Raw genomic sequence first — 20773 nt, 5'->3', positions numbered from 1 at the left:
TCTCTGGAATGTTGTAACTGTGGGCATGTACCACCACCACACCTGGCTTTAGCCTGAACCATTTTTGTTTTTTCGAGACAGGGTCTTGGTGCACGTGGCTCTGGCTGGTCTGGTAGACAGTGGGCCTCCAACTCCTGATCCCTTGCTCTCCCAAATGCTCAGCTGGGTTTGCAAGCACCAAGGGAAGCCAGGTGTGGTTATGAATGCTTGTAACCTCAGAACTTGGGAGATGGAGTCAGGAGGATCAGGACATCAAGGATAGCCTGGGCTACAACATCAGGTTTGAAGGCAGCCTAGGCTACAAGACCATGTCTGGAAGGAAAGTGAATTAACCTCAAAACACTTCCCAGATGGCCTCCACATTCAGCTCTCCCTGCCGACCAGGTTTTGCCAAGTGCTGACTGGCTGTGTGCCAAGCATACCAGCCTATACTCAGGTTACCACAGTGGACAACACCGGGTCCTTTAACAGTGTCCAAGCTTAAGTGTGCATCAGATGCATGGAACTGCAGGCATCACCAGGCTTGGTGGGTGCCACAGGACCTAACCAAGGGCATCCAGGAGAAAGTGGCTACTTCTTACCAAAACTGGGTCTTGCTCTATAATAGCCCAGGCTGGCCTTGGACCCCTGGGCTCAAGAAATCCTCCTGCCTTTTCTTTGTAAGTAGCTGGGACATCAGATATGTTACATTGTGATTGAACAGGAAGCAAGCTTTTGGTTTGTTGGTTTTTTTCCCTTTCCTTCTTCTTTTTTTTTTCTAAGGCATGGTTTCATGTAGCCCAAGCTGGCTTTAACTTGCTCTGTAGCTAAGGGTAACCTTAAATTCCTTAAATTCTGCTTTCACATTCCAAGTGCATTTGCCACCAAGCCCATTTTAATACATCATTTTTAAACAATTAATTAATTGGGTATGTGTGTATTGGGGGGTTTTGGTTGTGCAGGTCCTTCTGATGTGGAGGTCCAAGAACAACCTTGGGTGCCAGAGGGTGCAGTAAGTGCCTTTATCCGCTGAGCCTTCTCCCCAGCGCAGGAAGCAGATTGTAAACCATGAAATCTGCATTCGCTGTGGAATGCCTCCATGCAGTCCTTTTCCAACTGCCTACAAGAAAGGAGTCCCTTCTCCCAGGCTGTTTACCCAAACGGGTTTTGGAGGTCCAACCCACTCAACCAGAACAACCAAAAGAAACAGTGGAAGAAAGAGACAAAATATCATTGTTTGCAGATAAAGACTAGGAAACACATTGGGGGGGGGTTGTAAAACTGTTACTAGAAGCAGGTAAATGTGACTACAAATACAACATAAAACAGATACAAAATATCCTGCACTCGGCTAAGAGCCAAACATCACTTATTAACTACAAAAGAAGACACAGAACTACATGATAGAGAGTGAGCACTCCAGCAGCTCGGAATGCGCTCCCATGTTACCAGTCACATCCGGAGGAGGTGTGCGCACTCCTTCCTTCACAGCCAAAGAGGCTTGTACTGATTCAAATCATCATCTTTATCAACCAGAAAAAAATTGAAACTGAGGGCAATCCTATAAAATACATGGCCTGTTTTCTTTTTTAAAAAAATGTCATGCAAGGAAGAGTGGGAAAAAAATGTATAGCTCAATAAAAAAAATTTTTTTAAATGTCATGGCCAATAAAGATTAAAAGGCTGAAGATCTGTTGTGGGTTACAGGGACTGAAGTATGTGACAATAAACATAACACTCAGGCAAAGGTGGTGCAGGCCAAATATACCAGGAGCACAAGAGGGACATTCAGCAGTATGTTTCCTGGCTAGGGTTCTGGAGGTCCTAGGGCTCAATCCTTAGTACTACAAATGAATGAATTTCTCTCTCTCTCTCTCTCTCTCTCTCTCTCACACACACACACACACTGAGAGAGAGAGACAGACAGACAGACTAATTCCAATGCCAGGGTCAGCTGAACACAATTGGTCTATGGGGCTCCAATCCTCCCTGAGATCTACACATTTACTGGCTGCCTGTGGAGGACACATCTCCTTCAGTGGTGCAGCCACTAGAAGGGGCCCAAGCTCTTGTAAACAATCCCTCATCCACGCTCAAACAGAAAACCCTAAGGAAACTCACTGGGTCACCACAAGGGAAAAAAAGGCACAAAAGCAGAAGGCAGACCAGCTGTGAAGAGGAAGGGTGATCCAGAGAAATGGAAGAGGAAAAGAGAGGGAAATGGAGGGTTAATAAGACCAAAATTCGTTATATGCATATATGAAGATGTCATAACAACATCCATTAAAATGTCCAGTTGATAAAACAGTCGAAAAGATTGCTATACAGTTACTGGGTCAGTTTCCTATCAACATCAACTTCTTGAAGTTCTATAAAAAATCACAGAAAATGTATGTTGCAATATTAAGGGCAGAAAAGAGGCACTGGCCGCAGAGTGCCTCACTCTGCACACACAGGAAATGCTTGAGGACTCAAGGCAGAAGCCCCGCATGGAGAAATCCTGGCAGATGACTCCAGGGAGGGATCGCTACTCACCCTACAACTGTCTGCGTAAGCTCCAGTGTTTCCAAGCTCAGAACTTTGAAAATAAACTGGTATTATAACATACCAAAGAAACACACAAACATCCAAATACCTACCTTCCCTATACGTGAACATAAATCATCTATAAACGCTGAAAACAATGTGTCAGCAAGTTGGCTCAGAGAAAGGGTCCTGGGGCCTGCCATCAAACCTGGGACCCTCAAGACGGAAGGAGACAACTGGTTCCCGAAAGCTGACCTCCACAGACTTGTTTGCTGACACACACTAAACTAAACGTAATCATAAGAAAAGTATATTTTTAATAAAACAACAACAACAAAAAGAAAACAAGAGGGGAAAAAGATTCATTTGTATCCCCAAACCAAATACATGAAATACCTGGGTTTAAGTGTGACAAGAACGTTGGGAGCTCTGCATAAAGAAAGCTGGTACTTCAGGCTTTTGAGTCCCAGTTTAATTAACGTCCTGCCCTGAAGGGAATGAATGGTGATGGGGTGGAGTCAGGAGCAGCTGGGGGTGGAGCCAGAAGCAGAGCCTAAAGGGCTGTGTCTCCAAGGCCACAGGGCCCTCAGCTAAGCAACCTCAGCCAGTTCAGAAACCCACAGGCAGTGTGCACTGATAATATTGTCTCTCTGTTTTAAATAGGGTCTCACTTTGTAGCTCAGGCTAGCCTCAAATTCACATCCTCCTCCTTCGGCTTTCCGAGTATGGGGGTTACAGGCAGGTGCTATCCTGCAGGTGCTACCCTGCCTGCCTTTAAAACTTTACTCACAAACATAGGCAGCTGGCAAGGCTTTGGTCCCAGGCTGCAGCTGGCCACCCTCTTCTCAGATAGATGGGCCAGTTGCTCAGTCAGTGAGCTGCTGTTTCCTTCTGTCTGGGCATGCTGCCCTTTCCTGGAGAGGCCAGGAACAGAGCCCTGCTCACAGTCATGAGTGGAAGTGAGATTGGTTGCTCTCTTCCCTCTCTCAGCCACTAGCCATGCAGATTTCGCTGAACTGCACAGGGCAAGCTGGGGCTGGTGCAACCACCAGATGCAGCAAGCTCTGACCTCAAGAGACTCTTAAGCAACAGCCAATACTCATCCCACCACCTACTCACCTGCCGTGGCAGGGCAAGGGCACTGTGAGAGCTTGTCAGGCACCTGGGCACGGTGGTACACACCTATAACCCAGCACTTGGAAGACTGATAAAGGAGAATCCTAAGTTCAAGGTCAGCCTGATTTACAACAAAAAAACCTATCTAAAAAGGAAACACACACAACAGTAGCAACAACTGCTTGTTAGGTAAATGCACCTGGCACTGCAGGGTGAAAGAGACAGGCAGACACACAATAGCCACCTACCTGTCAGTCCTACCATCTGCAAGGACAGGGATGAGATGCTGAGGAGGTGGACTCCAATGGAGTTAAGATGCCCAGGATGAACAGTGACACCACCGTGAAAAACAACTCCTGGCTCGAGAGACGGCTTAGTAGGAAAGGGACTGCCATGCAAGTGTGAGGATCTGGGTTCGAATCCCCAGAACCCACATAAGACCAGGCATGGACAGGAGGCATCTCTAATTCCAGAGCTCCTGTAGGGAGGTGGGAGATCTACACAGAAGAATCCTCCGCTGTGACAGGGATAAACTGGTACATTGCAGTGCTCAGCAGCCAGGAGACCTGTGGCCCTGAAGCTGCACCAAGGACTCCGGGGGCCAGCCTGTACCTATGGCTGCTCAAGTGTAAATGAAAAGCTGAACAGAAAAAATAAAAAGCAAGCAAACAAAAACACCAGTGTCAGTGCTCAATGCAGCTGGAGAAGGTTCTAGATTCTCCAGGGCATCCCTTGCCAGTCAATCTAGGGTAAGGGAATGGGAAATGTGCCCACGCTGTGATTTATAGACAAAAAAATGCCCAGGAAAGGGAGCTGAGCATTGAGCAGTGTTCTATGTGCTGGGACTAAACCAAGGAGCCAGCATTTCTTGGCTGATGTGGCTGAAACCAGAGGCAGCTGGATATTCCTGGGTATTCCTGGGGGAAGGATGTTTTCCTCCAGCTTCATTCCCAGAGCAGGGCCCGACCTGGGAGGCAGACTGGATCTGCACTTCCCAAGGACAGAACAAGGAGCCCCTCATCTCCACAGGGTCCCCTTTTCTGCAACCTAGGGCCAAGGTGGCTGGCAGATGGCGACCAGCCTGACTCCTTCTACACCAGTCCCAAGTGCTGCCGAGTTCACAAGTCACTCTCAATCCGTGCCTTACAGTCAGGCCTCTTGGTAACACAGGAGGCTCCTCACGTGTCACACGCATTGCCAATCACAAGGCAGAGCAGCACTTGTGAGAGGGCTTTCTGGTTCCAGCACCCTGTATTGCCTGTGCGTCTGGTTTATCTGCTGCCCACCACAATCACCATGCAGGAACATACAGCCTCCTACACAGTTGTACAATTTCAACTATACACAAGGAAGTTAGATATTTTCTTAAAAAATAATTTCAGTGCTAAAGACTAAATCCAGCATCTTCTATGTGGTAGGCACATACACTACCACTGGGCCACACCCCCCGCCACTCACTGTGGGATTCTAGGTAGGTGCTCCACTACTGAGCCACACCCTCAGCCAGGTCAGGCAACATGAGACCCTGTCTCAGAAAGAAGAACAACAAAACTCTGCTGCATCAAAGAGCTTGTTCCTATTAAGATCTACATTAAAAAAAAAAAATCGTTGGGACTGAAGAGATGGCTCAGTAGTTAAGAGCACTGCTCTTTCAGAGGACCCAGGTTTAGCCCAGCACCCACATGGCAGCTCACACCTGTCTGCAACCAAATTTACACAAGGAACTTAAGGCTAAAATGGCCTTTCTTTATTCAGTAAGGTGTAGAGAAACTGCATGACTCACTCCAAGATTTCTCCCACCACCAAGGTATGGTGTCATAAACCCACGAGTGCCAGTGAAGGAGTGAGCCCCAGCATGAGACACAGTGAGGGTTTGAACTTAGAGCGAGCACTGAACACCAGGTCATGGATGCGGCTCAGGTTCTGCACTGCAATGAACCCTAAAGAAGCCACTCACTCTCACAATTCCTGGTGAGAGATAAAAGCCAGGCAGGCACACGTATCTGGCAAGTCACTCAAATGCTCCTCTGGTTTCCGGCTATGGTGCTGTGTGGTCAAATCATCCCCATGTCCTCCAGCCAAAATAACATAACGCAGCAGACGGAGAGCAGAAGCAGCTCGGAGTTCAGCCGGCGTGTTCCGTCAGCCGCTCAAGAGGCTTACAATAAACTAAATAACTGGCTGCTGAGATGGCTCTGTAGGTAAAACGCTCACTCAGAGGCCTCTTGACCAGAGTTCTACTGCCAGGACCCGGGGGAGGAGAGAAGCAATGCCTGAAAACTGTCCTCTGCCCTACATATGTGTACAAACACATGCACTCACACAGACACACACACACACACACACACACTAGTAATAAATAAAATAAATTTAAAAAAAAAAAACCCAAAAGATTCAAAAGTGACAATACAACCATACAATGCACCTTGTTCTAAATGGGACGCTTCATTGAGACAGGCTCTTCTATGAAGCCCAGACTGGCCCACAACTCAAAACCTCCTCCAACTACTCAAATGATGAGGCAACTGCCGTGTTCCACCACATCTGGCCAAATACAGGGTTTTTTCTTCTTCTCCTTCTTCTTCTTCATAGAAAACGTCCTTTTGGTTTTTGCTTGTCTGTTTTGTTCTTTGAGACAAGGTCTCGGTATAGCTTGTTTCAGCCTCAAACTTGCTATGTAGCCAGGGATGTCCTAGATGTCCTAGAACTTCTATTCCTCCCAACTCCACCTCTCCAGTGCTGGGACTCAGGCTCCGGCCACTCCCTGCTCCCTTGCGCACGTGTGCTTTCTCTCTTTCTCTCTCTCATTAACCAGCAACATTTTACCAGGAAAGCTAGAAACTTGGGAGAAATGACACTTTGAAAACTAATTACAGAATCTCTAAACCAGTTATAACAGGGCCCATTTCCAGAAATCAAAGTTAAAGCATTTTTTTCTATAATCCTCTCATTTTAATATGAAATGCCTTAAATGTAGGGTAATTATGGAAATGAGGCAAGGATGCAATTTGAGTTGTCATTAATTTAGCAAGTTTATCCCCCGACATTCACAAGATGCAAAAACAGCAAACAGCAAATCACTCGGTCTCCAAACCCGGCTCCTTTGCTTTCATTTCCACTTTTTAAAGCAGAGCTGGGTCTTCTTCCAAAGCATCAAGAAAGAACTCCCATGACATCTCTACATGGTCTGTGTCAGCTCGAAACAGCTTCCGTAAGCTCGGTACAAACTCAGTGAGGATGCACTACGTGACCAACATCTTTCCCACGGACCGCTCTTCAAAATTATATATTATATAATGACTATATATGTTGGATGGATGGATGGATGAGACAGACAGACAGACATGAAACACTGGCTGTGGTGGTGCACATCTGTGATCCCAGCAGTCAGTCATCCTTAACTACAGAGGACACTGAAGGCCAGCCTGGGTTCCATAAGACTCCATCCTCAACAAAAGAGAATCTGTAAAAGTCTCATTCCTTAAGTAACAAACCCTAAGCCCTCAGTGCAAACCGAACAGATTACATTTTTAATGCAGAATTGTTGTGCCAGTACCTAATTCACTACATCCCCACATACTTTCTTGTTTTAGTCTTCTGTAGCTTTAGCTGGCCTTGAACTTACTATGTAGCCAATGCTGGCTGTGAACTTCTTTCTGATCCTCCTGCTTCCATCCACTAGATGCTGGAATTACAGGTGTGCAGCCCTGGAACAGAACACTGGGTTGTGCACACACCAGACAAGAACACACTCACTGAGTTGCAGCCCCAGGCCCCTGTGGACCTTTTGGAAACAACTCTGTAACCAGGCCACAGTACAGTGGGCTGACAACCCTGACAAGCAACAGCAGGTGGTTCCCAACAGACAGAAGCAAGCCTTCCTGTAGAAGGGCTGGTCTATCAGTCCTGACCTTGTAAGTGCTCAGGCAATAGTTCTTCCTCCCCACCTTCCAGAATGCTGCACTCCAGCCCTCCTCCCCAGAACCCAACAATCATCCCACCCCACCCAACACCTGTTCTCAGGCCTTTCATTTGGATCTTCCCCACTCCAAGGTCCCACATCTGCTGCCCTTCCAGCTATAAGAGTCTGAACCTCTAATCTCCTTCCTTCTGTGCTGTGCCAGGGTCCCTTCACGCAGACACTGGATAAGTAAAACCCCAGTCCCAAACTCTCCAGCTGTGACCCTTGGACAGGCTGACCTGATACCCTCTCCCATACTAATGGGCAAGAGAAGCTGAGCACCAACACCCATTCCTGCCTAACCTGCCCAATCCAGCTGCTCCCTGGGGGGTGAGGGGGCACCAGGGTGGAGGACTCCAGAAGAAGAGGAATGCTGGGACCAGCCCTGGAGAAGTTCAGCAACGAAAGAAGTCAGAGGAACTGTCCATCTTCACTAAGTCAGGCATCTTCAAATGGATTTCAGCATATCGTTTAGCTGCTAGCTAGCTGCTCAATGACTTAAAACTAATTGGCTACTGCCAACTGACCAGCTGTAAACAGCAAAGAACTGTCATGTTTCTTTTCGCTAGGTCTGAAGCAATTCCTTGGGTAGCAAGGTGGTCATTACAATTGGTTATAGTTTTATCAGGATGCAAATCTGATGACTGTGATCTATAACATACACCATCAGTCCTGCGCCCTGAGGCACAGCCCCTCAGTCCCTCTGACTACCAGATGCTGACATCCAAATAAACCATGAAGAGTTCTAGTGACGACTCAGGGAGCTCGGGCAGCGACTGGCAAAAGCTGCTAACACAGTGCCACAGTCTGTCACCCCAGCACTTGAGAAGGCAGGAGGCCAGCCTGAGTCACATGGTGAGTTCATGGCTGCCCAACATAAAGGGGTGTGGGGGTGTGGGCGAAGAGCTCAGCCAGTAGAACCAAACAAGCATGACGAGCTGAGGCTGATCCCCGGAACCCAAGTATAAAAGCCAGGCTTCATGGTACATGCTCATGATTGCAGCAGTAGGGAGGCAGAGAAGGGACAGTCCCTAGGGCTCCATGGCCAGCTGACCTAGCCTACCTGGTAAGAACCAGGTTCAGTGAGAGACCCTGCCTCTAAACACAAGGTGGATAGCTCCTGATAAACAATGCAGGAGGCTGTCCTCTGACACACACACACACAACACAAAATCTAATCAAGAAGACAGTTTGTCTCCTGACTGCTGCACCAAAAACCAGCTAAGTGGCAGTTTTGACAAAAAAGAAAAGATAAAGATCAAACTGGAATTTGATCCAATCTCTGGGTTTGATCCAACACCCATTTGTGTACAAAAAAGAGAAGGTCTGCTCCTATCTCTCAAATTCAATTTGAAGAGGAGCCGTGGGACCTGCGAGGTACAAATGACCCTGGTCCTTCCAGGCCCCCTCAGCAAGAGTGACACACGTCCTTCCGGGCTGGGGAGGTGGTGAACGGGAAAGTGCACTGAGGAGCACGAGGGCTTGAGCGCGCCATCAAAGACACTGGCAAAAATCAGGGTGGGCACCGGGTGGTGGTGGCGCACACCTTTAATCCCAGCACTTGGGAGGCAGAGATAGGTGGATAAACTCTCTGAGTTTGAGACCAGTCTGGTTTACAGAGGGAATTCCAGGAGAGGCTCCAAAACTACAGAGAAACCCTGTCTCACAGAAGAAAAAAAAAAATCAGGTGGACTTGTGATCTCAGAGCTAGGGAGGTAGCAGAGAGGAGGATCCCTGGGATCCGACAGCAGCCAGCTAGCCTAATTGACGAGCTCCGGGTTCTGTGAGAGATCCTATCTTAAAACAAACAATAAAGAAAGAAAGGAAGGAAGGAAGGAAGGAAGGAAAGAAGGAAGGAAGGAAGGAAGGAAGCTCCTGAGAAATGACACCCAAAGCTGGTCTCTGAGCGCTGTACTACTCAGCACATGTGTGCATGTGCCCCATACATAGTTACGCAGGCACACATGCACAAATAGATAGAAGACAGACAGACAGCCCCATGCCTGGACCTTATTTGGACTTTGCTTCTAGCAAATCCTGGGGGAGAAATCAGAACATTGAGAAGCAGTGGGGTTCTGAGTGAGTACTGCCCACAGGACAGCTTACTATTTCTTTTGTAGGTGAGATGAGCCGCCATGGTGATCTTTCTCTCCTTTTAAAGGATCCTTATCTTTCTCAGGGCAACGCGACACCTACAATTTGCTTCTAGATTAAGCATAACTGGGGAGGAAGATACGGAGTAGCGGAGTAGCTGTAAGATACACTGTGGATGCTGGTGCTGGGCACATGGAAGTTCAGTACTCAGTGTTTTTATTTTTTCTTCAGCAGTGGGAATCAAACTTGATCCCTTGCCGAGTGGAACCAGGGGACTTGAAGCAAGCACTCTGCTGTGGCACTGGAGCACGAAGAGCTAAGAAGGGGTAAATGCATCTTTCAAGTTCAACAACCAATTCCAAGGCAAACAGAAAAAAGAAACATATAGACACCATCACCAACACAGACACACATACACTTGAGAGCAAAAGTACGGAAGCCCACTCAAGAAGTGGGTGAATCAAACTCGAGACACAAATACGACCTGGTGATATAGGCCTGTTATCCCAGCTATTCTGCAGACAGAGTTCAAGGGAACCGTGGACTACTTAGTAAGAACTTGTCTCAAAATAAAAAACGAAAAGAGGGCTGGAGGGTGTGATTCAGTGGTAGAGCAATTGCTAGAATCACCAGTGAGGGGCTGGGGTGTGGCTCAGTGGTAGAGCACCTGCCTAGAATCACCAGTGAGGGGATGGGGTGTGGCTCAGTGGTAGAGCACCTGCCTAGAATCCCCCAGTGAGGGGCTGGGGCATGGCTCAGTGGTAGAGCCCCTGCCTAGAATCATCAGTGAGGGGCTGGGGTGTGGCTCAGTGGTAGAGCACCTGCCTAGAATCATCAGTGAGGGGCTGGGGTGTGGCTCAGTGGTAGAGTACCTACTTAGCAAGTACAAAGCCCTAGGTTTGCTCCCCAGTACACCTCTGCCTATAGCCGGCAGCTGTGGGTGGTTCTCCACCCAAGGATCAAACACCAGCTATGTGAGGAAACACTTTCCCGACAACAGTAACTGAAAGTACTGAAGGTTTGAAGATAAACTTCTAGCAACCATTGGGGCTGGATTCTGGTTTCTCTCCCATGTGGGAGATGCCTAGGAGAATGTGTGGTGTGTGCAAATGTCACCCATATGGCTGTCACTGTCATCTATCCTGAGGGTGGAGTAGAAGGCAGCTAAGGATGGCGCTGCTTTGGGAATCAGTGTGGGCGTCCACAAGGGACAAAACTGCCAAGCCTGGAGCTACTGGGGCTTGCTGAAGGCAGGCAATGGTTAAGTCAACAAAATTCTAATGCAAAACAGGCTAACAAAACAAGAGATAGGCACAGAAAAAAATTGCCATTATTTCCAGATCATTAATGAACTTTTCATTTCAAGATAAAAATTGGGGGGGGGGGTAAATAAAAAAGCAAGCTTTGGTGTTGGAGAGTGGTCTCTCTGGTGGTGAAGTGCCAGCATGAGGACTTCAGATCCCCAGCACCCAAGCAAAGGATGGGTACACAGGCACGCACGCGCGCGCACACACACACACACACACATTCATACACACAGTATACCTACAACTGCCTTGCTCTGAACTCACTGGAGTATCTGGATTATTTTCAATGTCAACATGCTGAAACAGCACTCTAACCCCAAACTTGACAACATCCTGTCCTATCCATGAGACCATTTCTTTTGGAGCTCCCTAGGTCAAAAACCACGGGAGACCCCCAGAACTGCTCAGCTGGCCTGCTGGCATGCTTTTCTGAAGTGGGACAGATATGTCATCCATTGCGGTTTTCCTTCCGCACACTGGTTATGACTCTGCGGGCCTGGACTGTGCTAGAAACACTCCCCAAGTCAGACACACGCAGCTGGCCTGGGGAGATGGCACCACTGGGGTTTGCCACACAGGCATAAGACCCAAGTTCAATTCTGAGAAGTCACATAAAGAAGCTAGACATGCTGGTGAGGGATCACAATCCCAGTGCTCAGGAGGCAGAAAGAGATAGCCCTGGGACTTGCTAGCTAGCCAACCTTGACATCCAGATTCGGTGAAACACCCTGCCCCACAAAATAACGGAAAGGCTAAACGAAGAAGACGTTCAAAGTTGACTTCTAGTCTCCACACATGAACATACAGTCAGGAGAATGGGTTGTGTGCACACGCACACATGCATACACGTGCACACTCTGCAAGGGCTGCAGGGCTCAATGGTAAATCCTTTCCCTGCCAGCTAAGCCACCGTGCTCAGACACGTACCCACCGCACATGCCAGCTCCTGAGAGACAGATTTCCAGGCACTGCACCCAACATCATTTCAAAAACAGCAGCCTTGGCCCTGATCAGTAGATGAGCAGGACCCTGTGGTTTGAAACTTTGCCCACCATGGGGAGACAATCCCACGCGAAAGAAAGTCTTCTATTCCAAAGGCAGGGAGTGGGGCTGGGGAGAAGTGGGAGAGTGAGTATGCTTGCTGCACAAGCAGGAGGGCGTGAGTCTGGATCCCCAACAACCATATAAAAAGCCAGGTGTGGTTTCCTGCGAAGCTGCAACCCCAGTGCTGTGGGGGTGGAGACAGGAGGATGACTGGGGCTTGCTGGCTGCCAACCTAGCTCCAGGTTCCATCTGAGACTCTTCCTCGGGGGAATAAGGTAGAGAGTGACAGAGCAGGACGCCCAGTGGCCTCTCCCTTTGACTTGTGTGTGTGCAGCCCCATCCCTAACAATACAGTAAGCTAGACTCTGGCAGGGGTGGTTGGGATAAGAACCCTAAGAAGACAATGGGTTGAGGTGTTTCCAGAACCTGAGTTACAGGAAGAAGCCCGAGGAAGATGGAGAGAAAGATCATCTGTCAAGTTCTCAGGCCCAGGAATGCAGTTAATGACCCATTGAGTGAACGATTGTTCCTCCCGGCAATCTGGCTTTATTTTCTTTCAGTGGTGGGGATGGAACCCAGGGTCTCGCGTGAGCTAGGGAAGCAAGCAGTCTACCACCCAGCAACAGTCCAGCCCTTGTACATTCAACAGGGACACAGCTTTCCGGTTTGGAAAAAGAAGGTGACATTCCTTCTCACACCTTAGTAAGATGAGTCACTGTTAGTGTTCAGAGTTATTCAGTCAGAATACATAACATATCTGGACCCTGGGAAGGTGGACATACAACGGCAAGTACTCCAGACCTAGGAACGACCCCGGCAAAAACTCCACACTCAGGGAGCTCATAAACGTAAGTAACGAGACAGACACTCACACCTGGCCGTGAACCTGGTCAAAGGAACACCAGCGAGAGTTAGAAGCAATTACTGAATAGAAAAAGAAAGTGCTGGGAAAGAAGCAATTAACATGGTTTTCCCCTAGTACATAAGATCTTAAGGTCCTGGACCTCGAGGGTGGCAGGGGACTAGGAATAATGGGAGTTTGGAAGAAGGTAAGGTAGGCATGGTGTCGAATGTCACAGGAGCAGTGAGCCTGGGACCTGGGACGAGCAAGGGATCTGTACTTCCCACCATGTTCTGGGGGTAAATAGAGGCACAGCACTTCCTGCCCAGATTCTAGATGTAAAGCCACTGCCTCCAGACTTGCTCTTAAGGCATGGACTGTCTCCCAACGAAGGCAGCTCCCTGGACCATACACCTCCCGGGGAACACGCTCCCTGGCAGGGGTAGGGCAGCTCATCAGTCCTTCCAGGTCCAGGCCAAGGAAGTGAACACTAAAGGACAAGGAGTGTACCTAGATTACTCAGACCACGAGGGTCAGAAGCGGCCCTGGTGGCTCTGCCTAAATGGAAGGACCTGGAGGTTTAGGCAGGGTGAGATTATAGGGGTCAGGGGTGGCCCTAGGGCTCCCAGGTTAAGTAGAGTCAGGGGTAACTGTTCCTGGCTGGTAAGGGTCAAGAGTGACCCCAGGTATTGGGGGCAGGTGGGATCAGGGGCAACCTGGGTTCAGAAAGTAAGGGACCAGCATGGGAGGGGTGGAGGCCAGATGGAGTAGAGGTGTGTGTGTGTGTGAGAGGGGGGGGGGAGGGAGGGGAGCTTAGCATGAACCCAAGTGTTTAGGCCTGTCCAGGGTTGGAGTGACAGGGGGTTTCAGGATGAGTGGGGTCTGAGTTTGGTCCTACCAGTCAGTCAGGGCCCACCCAGGGATAAGGGCCCAGTGAGCTAACAGGGGGTCAGGCTTAGTTGGGTCGTGATTAACATCACAGGGTCAGAGCCAGGTGAATGTCGGGATCACCGGGATCTTAGGGTTCAGGCTTAGCTGGGTGGAGAAACGTGGTAGCCAGGTGGTCGGACCAGGTAGGACCAAGATCAATCAGTGTAAGCAGGGGTTCAGAGCTAGGAGGGGTCAAGAATGGGAGCTATCTAGGTAATCAGAGCCGGGTGGAGTCGAGATTGGAGAGGCCAGTACCTGGCAGGGTCGAGATGGGGGAGGGAGTGACCAGGGGCTAGGACCCAACAAAAAAACGAGATGGGATGGGGAGAAGGAGAGACCCAGTGGCCAGGCCAGGAGGAGGCGAGTTGAGGGGGTTGACCAGGGGTTCAGGACGGATAGGGTCGAGATCAGGGGGTGACAAGGGACCAAGCCGGGTGGGGTCGAGATCAGCGGGTGGCTAGGAGGTCCAGGCCAGATCCGGAGAGGGGTGACCCGGGGGGTGGCGCCGCACTCACTGTTGGGGCAGCTGAAGGGCTGGCGCTCCCCGCCTCTGGAAGGCCCCGTCCACGAAGACACCGTTCTTGCCGAGGCAACGCAGATAGAAGTGAGGTTCCTGGAAGCTGAGCTGCAGGTGGCGCCGGGAGATGAAGCTCGACAGGCCCATGCTCAGGTCCACCGATCCCTGCGACGAGTTGCGGCCGATGGTGACGCTGGGCTGTCGCATCAGAAACTCGAACTCCCGGCCCTCCAGGCGCGCTAGGGCCGGCCCTGGGCTCTGGCGCACTGAGGCGGCGGCGGCGGCCACCAAGGCAGGCGCGGCGGTGGTGGCAGTGGCGGCGGTGGAGGGCACCGGGCCGGGGCTGGGGCCGGGACAGGGCACCGCGGGCACTGCGGGCGCCGCGGGCGGCCCGGGCGGAGGCTGCGCCGGCGGCGGCGGGGATGCGGTGGCCGGGAAGGCGGCGGCCGCGGCCGCGGCGCACAGCACAGGGCTGCAGGGAGCGGAGCGCAGCGCCAGAAGGGCGCGGGCGCCGCTGTCCTCGCCGACTTCGGCCATGTTCGCGCAGCACCGAGCGGCTCCGGCGGCGGCCGAGGCGGCGCGGGGCGGGGCGGGGCGGGGCGGCGCACGCAGAAACCCGGACTGGATCACAGCGCGGATCGGAGCTAGGGTGCCGCAGGACCCCTGACGCTGCGCGCGCAGCTTCCACCTCGGGGAGGGCGGGTACAGAGAGGCCGAGAGTCAAAGAGCCCCCTCCTCCCGCTCCGAAGTGCGCGTGGTGGTGTTTGACTCACCACGTTTTTAGGGGTGTCCTACTGAGATTGCAGGCCAAACTTGCCCTTGGATGCTTGTGACGGTCTCAGCTAATCGCCGATCGCTACTGCATGGCTGTTCTTTGTAGTTTCGCTTTTTTCTTTTATAATGTTGCAAATTACATTTTATTCATTCATGTATTTACTTGTGGGTCACCATACCTGTGTGTGTGTGTGTGTGTGTGTGTGTGTGTGTGTGTAGGTTAGGGGGGACACCTTTCAGGTCTATTCTCTCTTACCCTGTGGGTTCTGAGGATGGAATTTAGGTCGAGCTTGGTGACAAGAACTTTTACCTACTGAGATATCTTGTTGGTCCTTGTTTTTGTTGTTTGAGACGCTATCTCATACCCAGGCTGGCCTGGTTTGGCTACCTAGACCAGGCTGGCCGCAAATTCATGATTTTCCTGCTCAAGCATTACAGGTGTGTGCCACCAAGCCTAGCCCTTTTAATTAAGTAATTAATCAACTAATATTTCATACAGGGTCTCTTGCTATGTAGCTCAGACTGGCTTCCAACTGGTGACCCTTCTGGCTTAGGCTCCCAGAGTCTTGCTGGAGTCACAGGTGTACACTGCCACGCCTGATTTCCCTTGTTCCTTTAAGGTGAACAGCTCTGCTGCTTCCTAGAGACTATGGACACCCTGGAGATGGACGGTGGTAAATGGTGAATTTGGCAGCATCTGCATCCCTTGAGAACTTAAAGGTTCTGCACTGGGATGCTAGTTCAGTCAATGCTTCCTTCAGGAACACACACACACACACACCCGCGCACATACACGCACGCACGCACGCGCGGGTTTTCTCACACTTAATGACTATGAAGGAACTGACACAGTTGCTTGGTAAAGTGCCCGATTCATTCACACTCCAGGACTGGAGTTCATTCCCTAGTACCAACTTCAAAACCCATTGAGAGCTTCTGTAATTCCAGCTCTTTAGGGTGGAGCCAGACAGATCGCTAAAGTTCATTGGACAGCCTGCCTACCAATCAATGAGCTCCACGTTCATGGGAGCCACTGTCTCAAAACAAAAACAAAAACAAAACTGAGAAAACAACAACAAAAAAAGATAGAGACAGGCTATGGTGGTGCACCACTTTGATCCCAGCACTTGAGAAGCAGAGGCAGGCTGATCTCTGTGAGTGCCAGGCCAGCCTGGTCTACAGAGCGAGATCCAGGACAGTCAGTACTGTTACACGGAGAAACCCTGTCTTGAAAACCCAAAACACACACACACACACACACACACACACACAGAGAGAGAGAGAGAGACAGAGACAGAGACAGAGACAGAGAGAGATGTACACACTTATGCATTCAAGTGCACACACACGCACACAAGAATTTTTTAAAATAATGATCATGAGAATAGAGATGTAGGTCCTGCCCTCAGTGAACTTCAGGACTAATGAAGAGACTGATATGAATTAAGGATCCATAGAAATCAATGTCATGCTCACAGTCATACAGGGTGTATGCTGACAGCGTGAGCAGCAGAGTGTTGGGGCCAGGGCCAGAAGGAAGCGGGAGGGGGCGGGTCAAGGGCAGGTGGAAGGGAGATTAGGAGAAACGTTCCTGCCTACTGAGCTCCCATTCTTAACCCAAACAGGGGAGCTGATCCTGTTATAAAGCTTCTCAACCTTCCTAATACTCAGACTTCATAACTGTAACCTTGCTACTGTTATGAATTGTAATGTAAATATCTGATATCGGGGGAAGGGGTGGGAGGATGGGGGTTGTCACGACCCACAGATTGAGAACCACTCTCAGGAGGGTTACAATGAGAGAGAAGAGTATTTGAGAGGCAGGGGACAGAAGTTTCTTGGTTTTGGTTTAGGTTTTGCTTTGTTTTAGCTTGGTCTATTGGGTTTGTTTGTTTGTTTGTTTGTTTGGCCTTGGACTCTGTAGCTGAAGTTGAATTCCTGGTCCTTCTGTCTCCACCTTCAAAGCTAGACAGGCATGCATTAGCACACCCTTCTAGGGTTCCCATTTTCACGTTTTTCAGTACGAGCTTAAATCCAGGGCCTCGTGCAGCAAGTGCTTTGGCACTGAGCTATGCCCCACCCCTTTAACATAATATTTTATTTATTATGTGTGTGCACGTCAGAGAGAAACTCTCCTTCCACCACGTGGGACCTGGGGAATAACACTTGGGTCCTCAGCCTTGGTGGCAAGCCCCCTTACCTGCCAAGCCATCTTGCCAGCCTCCCACCGTGAACTTCTTGTATTTTCCATTTCCAATCATGTTCCACCTAGTTCTCCAGACTGGCTTTATTCTCACGCTGTGACCCAGGTAGATCTTGAACCTGAGATGCTCCTGCCTCAGCCTTTACAGTAGCTAGGCAGGATTACATGCCCAAGTCACTAGACCTGGGAAACTGTGGCAAAGGAACCTGATTGAGGGGAGGACAGTGAGAGCAGGCTGAGGAGCCTCTTCCCCAAGTGAGGATTCTTGAACCAGTGTTCAGAGGATGCGCTGACACTGGCTGGGGCTGGAGGCGAAGTGTGGGAGGAGAGCTTACAGCCAAAGAGTGCGCGTGCTAACCCCTGGAAGTCTGTACTCAGGAGGGATGGACAGAAGGTCACCGTGGCCGTGAAAGAGCAACCAATTCATCTGAACAAGATGAATGAAGGGCTGTGTAGGACCCCAAGAGCCATGAGAAGCACACCCATGTGCTTGTAAAAGAGTCACCCTGGATGCCATGGAGTTGGACTAAAACAGTGGTCAAAGTGGCTGTGGGTTGCTGGTTAAGAAACTGCCAGCCTAAGTAAGGCAGGTTTAAGGAGAAAGATGGGGGAAAGCCAACAGTCCCAGAAATATTGAACACACACACACATACTTTTTTTCAATAATTTACTGTTTTTAATTGAGCTATACATATTTTCCCACTCCCCTTCCTTCCTCCCCGCTCCCCATCTACCCCTCTCCCATGCCCCCCATACTCCCAATTTTCTCAGATCTTATCTTTTTCTCCTTCCTATGTAGACCAATGTATGTCTTTCTTAGGGTCGTCTTGGTTATCTAGGCTCTCGAGTTGTGCACTGTAGGCTGGTTATTCTTTACTTTATGTCTAAAAGCCACCACTTATGAGTGAGTGCATATGATATTTGTCTTTCTAGGTACAGGTTACCTCATTCAGTGTGGCTTTTTCTAGGTCTGTCCATTTGCCTGCAAATTTCAAGATGTCATTGTTATTTTTTTTTTACCACTGAGTAGTACTCCATTGTGTAAATGTACCACATTGTCCTTATCTATTCTTCAGTTGAGGGGCATTTAGGCTGTTTCCAGGTTCTGGCTCTTGTGAATAATGCGGGTATGAACAAAGTTGAGCACATGTCCTTGTGGTATGATTGAGCATCCTTTGAGTATATGCCCAAGAGTGGTAGTGATGGGCCTTAAGGTAGATTGATTCCTAATTTTCTGAGAAATCTTCATACTGATTTTCAAAGTGGCTGTACAAGTTTTCACTCCACATCCTCTCCAGCATAAGTTGTCATCAGTGTTTTTGATCTTGGCCATTCTGACAGGTATAAGATGGAATCTCAGAGTTGTTTTGAATTGCATTTCTCTGATAGCTAAGGATGTTGAGCATTTCCTTAAGTGTCTTTCAACCTTTTTAGATTCCTCTGTTGAGAGTTCTCTGTTTAGGTCTGTACTCCATTTTTTAAAAACTGGATTATTTGTTCTTTTGATGTCTAGTTTCTTGAGTAGAAACTACTTTTTCTTTACAGAAGCTTCTCAGTTTCAGGAGGTCCCATTTATTAATTGTTTTTCTCAGTGTCTATGCTACTGGGGTTATATTTAGGAAGTGGTCTTGTGCCAATGTGTTCAAGTGTACTTCCCACTTTCTCTTCTATGAGGTTCAGTGTGTTGTTTTTTTTTTTAAAGATTTATTTATTTATTATGTATACAGTGTTCTGGCTGTATGTATACCTACATGCCAGAAGAGGGCACCAGATCTCATTACAGATGGGTGTGAACCACAATTTGGGTACTGGGAATTGAACTCAGGACCTCTGGAAGAGGTCTTAACCAGTGCTCTTAACTGCTGAGCCATCTCTCCAGCCCTAGCGTGGTTGTTTTTATGTTGAGGTCTTTGATTTGTTTGGACTTGAGTTTTGTGCATGGCAATAGACATGGATCTATTTGCATTCTTCTACATGTTGACATCCAGTTATGCCAGCATCATTTGTTGAAGATGCTTTCTTTTTTCCATTTTATAATTTTAGCTTCTTCGTCAGAAATCAGGTGTTCATAGGCACACACACAGTTTTTAAAGTTCAGCATAAGACTGGTTGGTGGCACACACTTGTAATCCCATTGATCAGTAACCAGAGACAGGGGAATCTCCTAAGAGTACTCGGTCAACTCAAGTTCCATAGTGAGAGTCTGCCACGAACAACCACAGAGGGCTGGGGCGATGGCTCAGTCACTAAACTGCTTGCTGTGAAAGCATGGAGGCCAGAGTTTAATTCCTAGAAGCCAGGAGAGAGAGAGAGAAAAGCCCGAATGGTGCCACATGCTTGTCATCCCATCACAGGGATGGTGGAGATAGGGGGATGCCTGGGGCTTGTTACCAGTCTGGCCTTACGGAGACCCTGTCTTATAGGAGACGGATGTCATTTTGGAGGGTGACACCTGAGCTCTTCCTGACTCGGTGTACATGAGCACACACAAACACCCATGTGTACATAGTGCAACTGCACTCACAGACAACTTTTACCATCAGACACCGAATCCCATTTCTGGGCATATCCCCAAGAACTGAACTCAAGGTGTGAGGGAGGTATTTACATACAGGAAAGCTGTGTTCATGACAGCTCTACTCACAATAGCTAGAATGTGAAATGAAGTCAAGAATTCAAGCCAGCTGGTGGTGGTGCACACCTTTAATCTCAGCATCCAGGAGGCAGAGGCAGGCAAATCTCTGGGAGTGGTCAGCCTGGTCTACAGAGTGAGCTTCAGAACCAGTGGAACTACACAGAGAAACCCTATCTTGAAAAAACAAAAGAATACACACACACACACACACACACACACACACACACACACACAGAGTACATACATCTAAGGGAATATTAGCCTGAAAGGGAAGGAAAATGTGATACCAGCTGCAACATGGATGAATCTTGATGATACAACATCAAGGGACATAAGCCAGACCTGAAAGAACACAGGGTCTAATGTAGCCTACGCTGGCCTGGAACTCACTATATAGCTGAGGATGACCCTAAAAACTTCTGGTCACCCTGCCTCTACCTCTGAGTGCTAAGATTGCAGGCATGTGTCACCACACCCAGTTTGGGCAGTGCTGGGGATCGAACCCAGGGCTTCATGCATGCTAGGCAAGCACTCTACCAACTGAGCCACATCCCCCCCCCCCCCCAGCTCCTACAGTTCCACTTATATGAGGCCCAAAGACCGGTCACGTTCACAGAGGCTAAAAGTAGAATGGTGGGAGGCAAGGGTGTGGAACGGGGGATAGTGTTTCAGTGGGGACAGAACTTCAGTGTAGGCTGGAGAGTTGAGATGGACAGTGTTGGTGACAGCACAGTGTTCCTTTGCTATCCGACTTTCCTTAAGACAGTCTTACATTGGTAGCCCAGGCTAATCTATTTGGAATTCTTCTTGTAGCTCAGGCTGGCCTTAAATTCAGGGTAATCATTT

General features: G+C 49.2%; 1 protein-coding gene and 1 non-coding gene across 3 annotated transcripts in view; both read right to left on the bottom strand.

Annotated features, from left to right (window-relative positions):
- The window catches only part of LOC121464856 (forkhead box protein K1), a 69450-nt gene extending 54562 nt beyond the window's left edge, over positions 1–14888 (bottom strand). For both annotated transcript variants that reach the window (XM_041677935.1, XM_041677936.1), the window contains exon 1: positions 14314–14888. In XM_041677935.1, the coding sequence (XP_041533869.1) occupies positions 14314–14852 (539 nt within the window). In that variant the 5' untranslated portion in view covers positions 14853–14888. The remainder of the gene's footprint in view (positions 1–14313) is intronic.
- Positions 14889–20408: 5520 nt separating this feature from the next.
- Positions 20409–20482, bottom strand: Trnaa-agc. Its single transcript has one exon. It is a non-coding gene; the product is annotated as a tRNA-Ala (tRNA).
- Positions 20483–20773: the final 291 nt, after the last annotated feature.

Source organism: Microtus oregoni, unplaced genomic scaffold (genome assembly GCF_018167655.1).
Source record: "Microtus oregoni isolate MIOR12 unplaced genomic scaffold, Mior012 000029F_ref0000214, whole genome shotgun sequence".
Taxonomy (NCBI): domain Eukaryota; kingdom Metazoa; phylum Chordata; class Mammalia; order Rodentia; family Cricetidae; genus Microtus; species Microtus oregoni.
The sequence above is the reverse complement of the archived record's forward strand: the minus strand, read 5'-3'. Positions and strand labels throughout refer to the sequence as shown.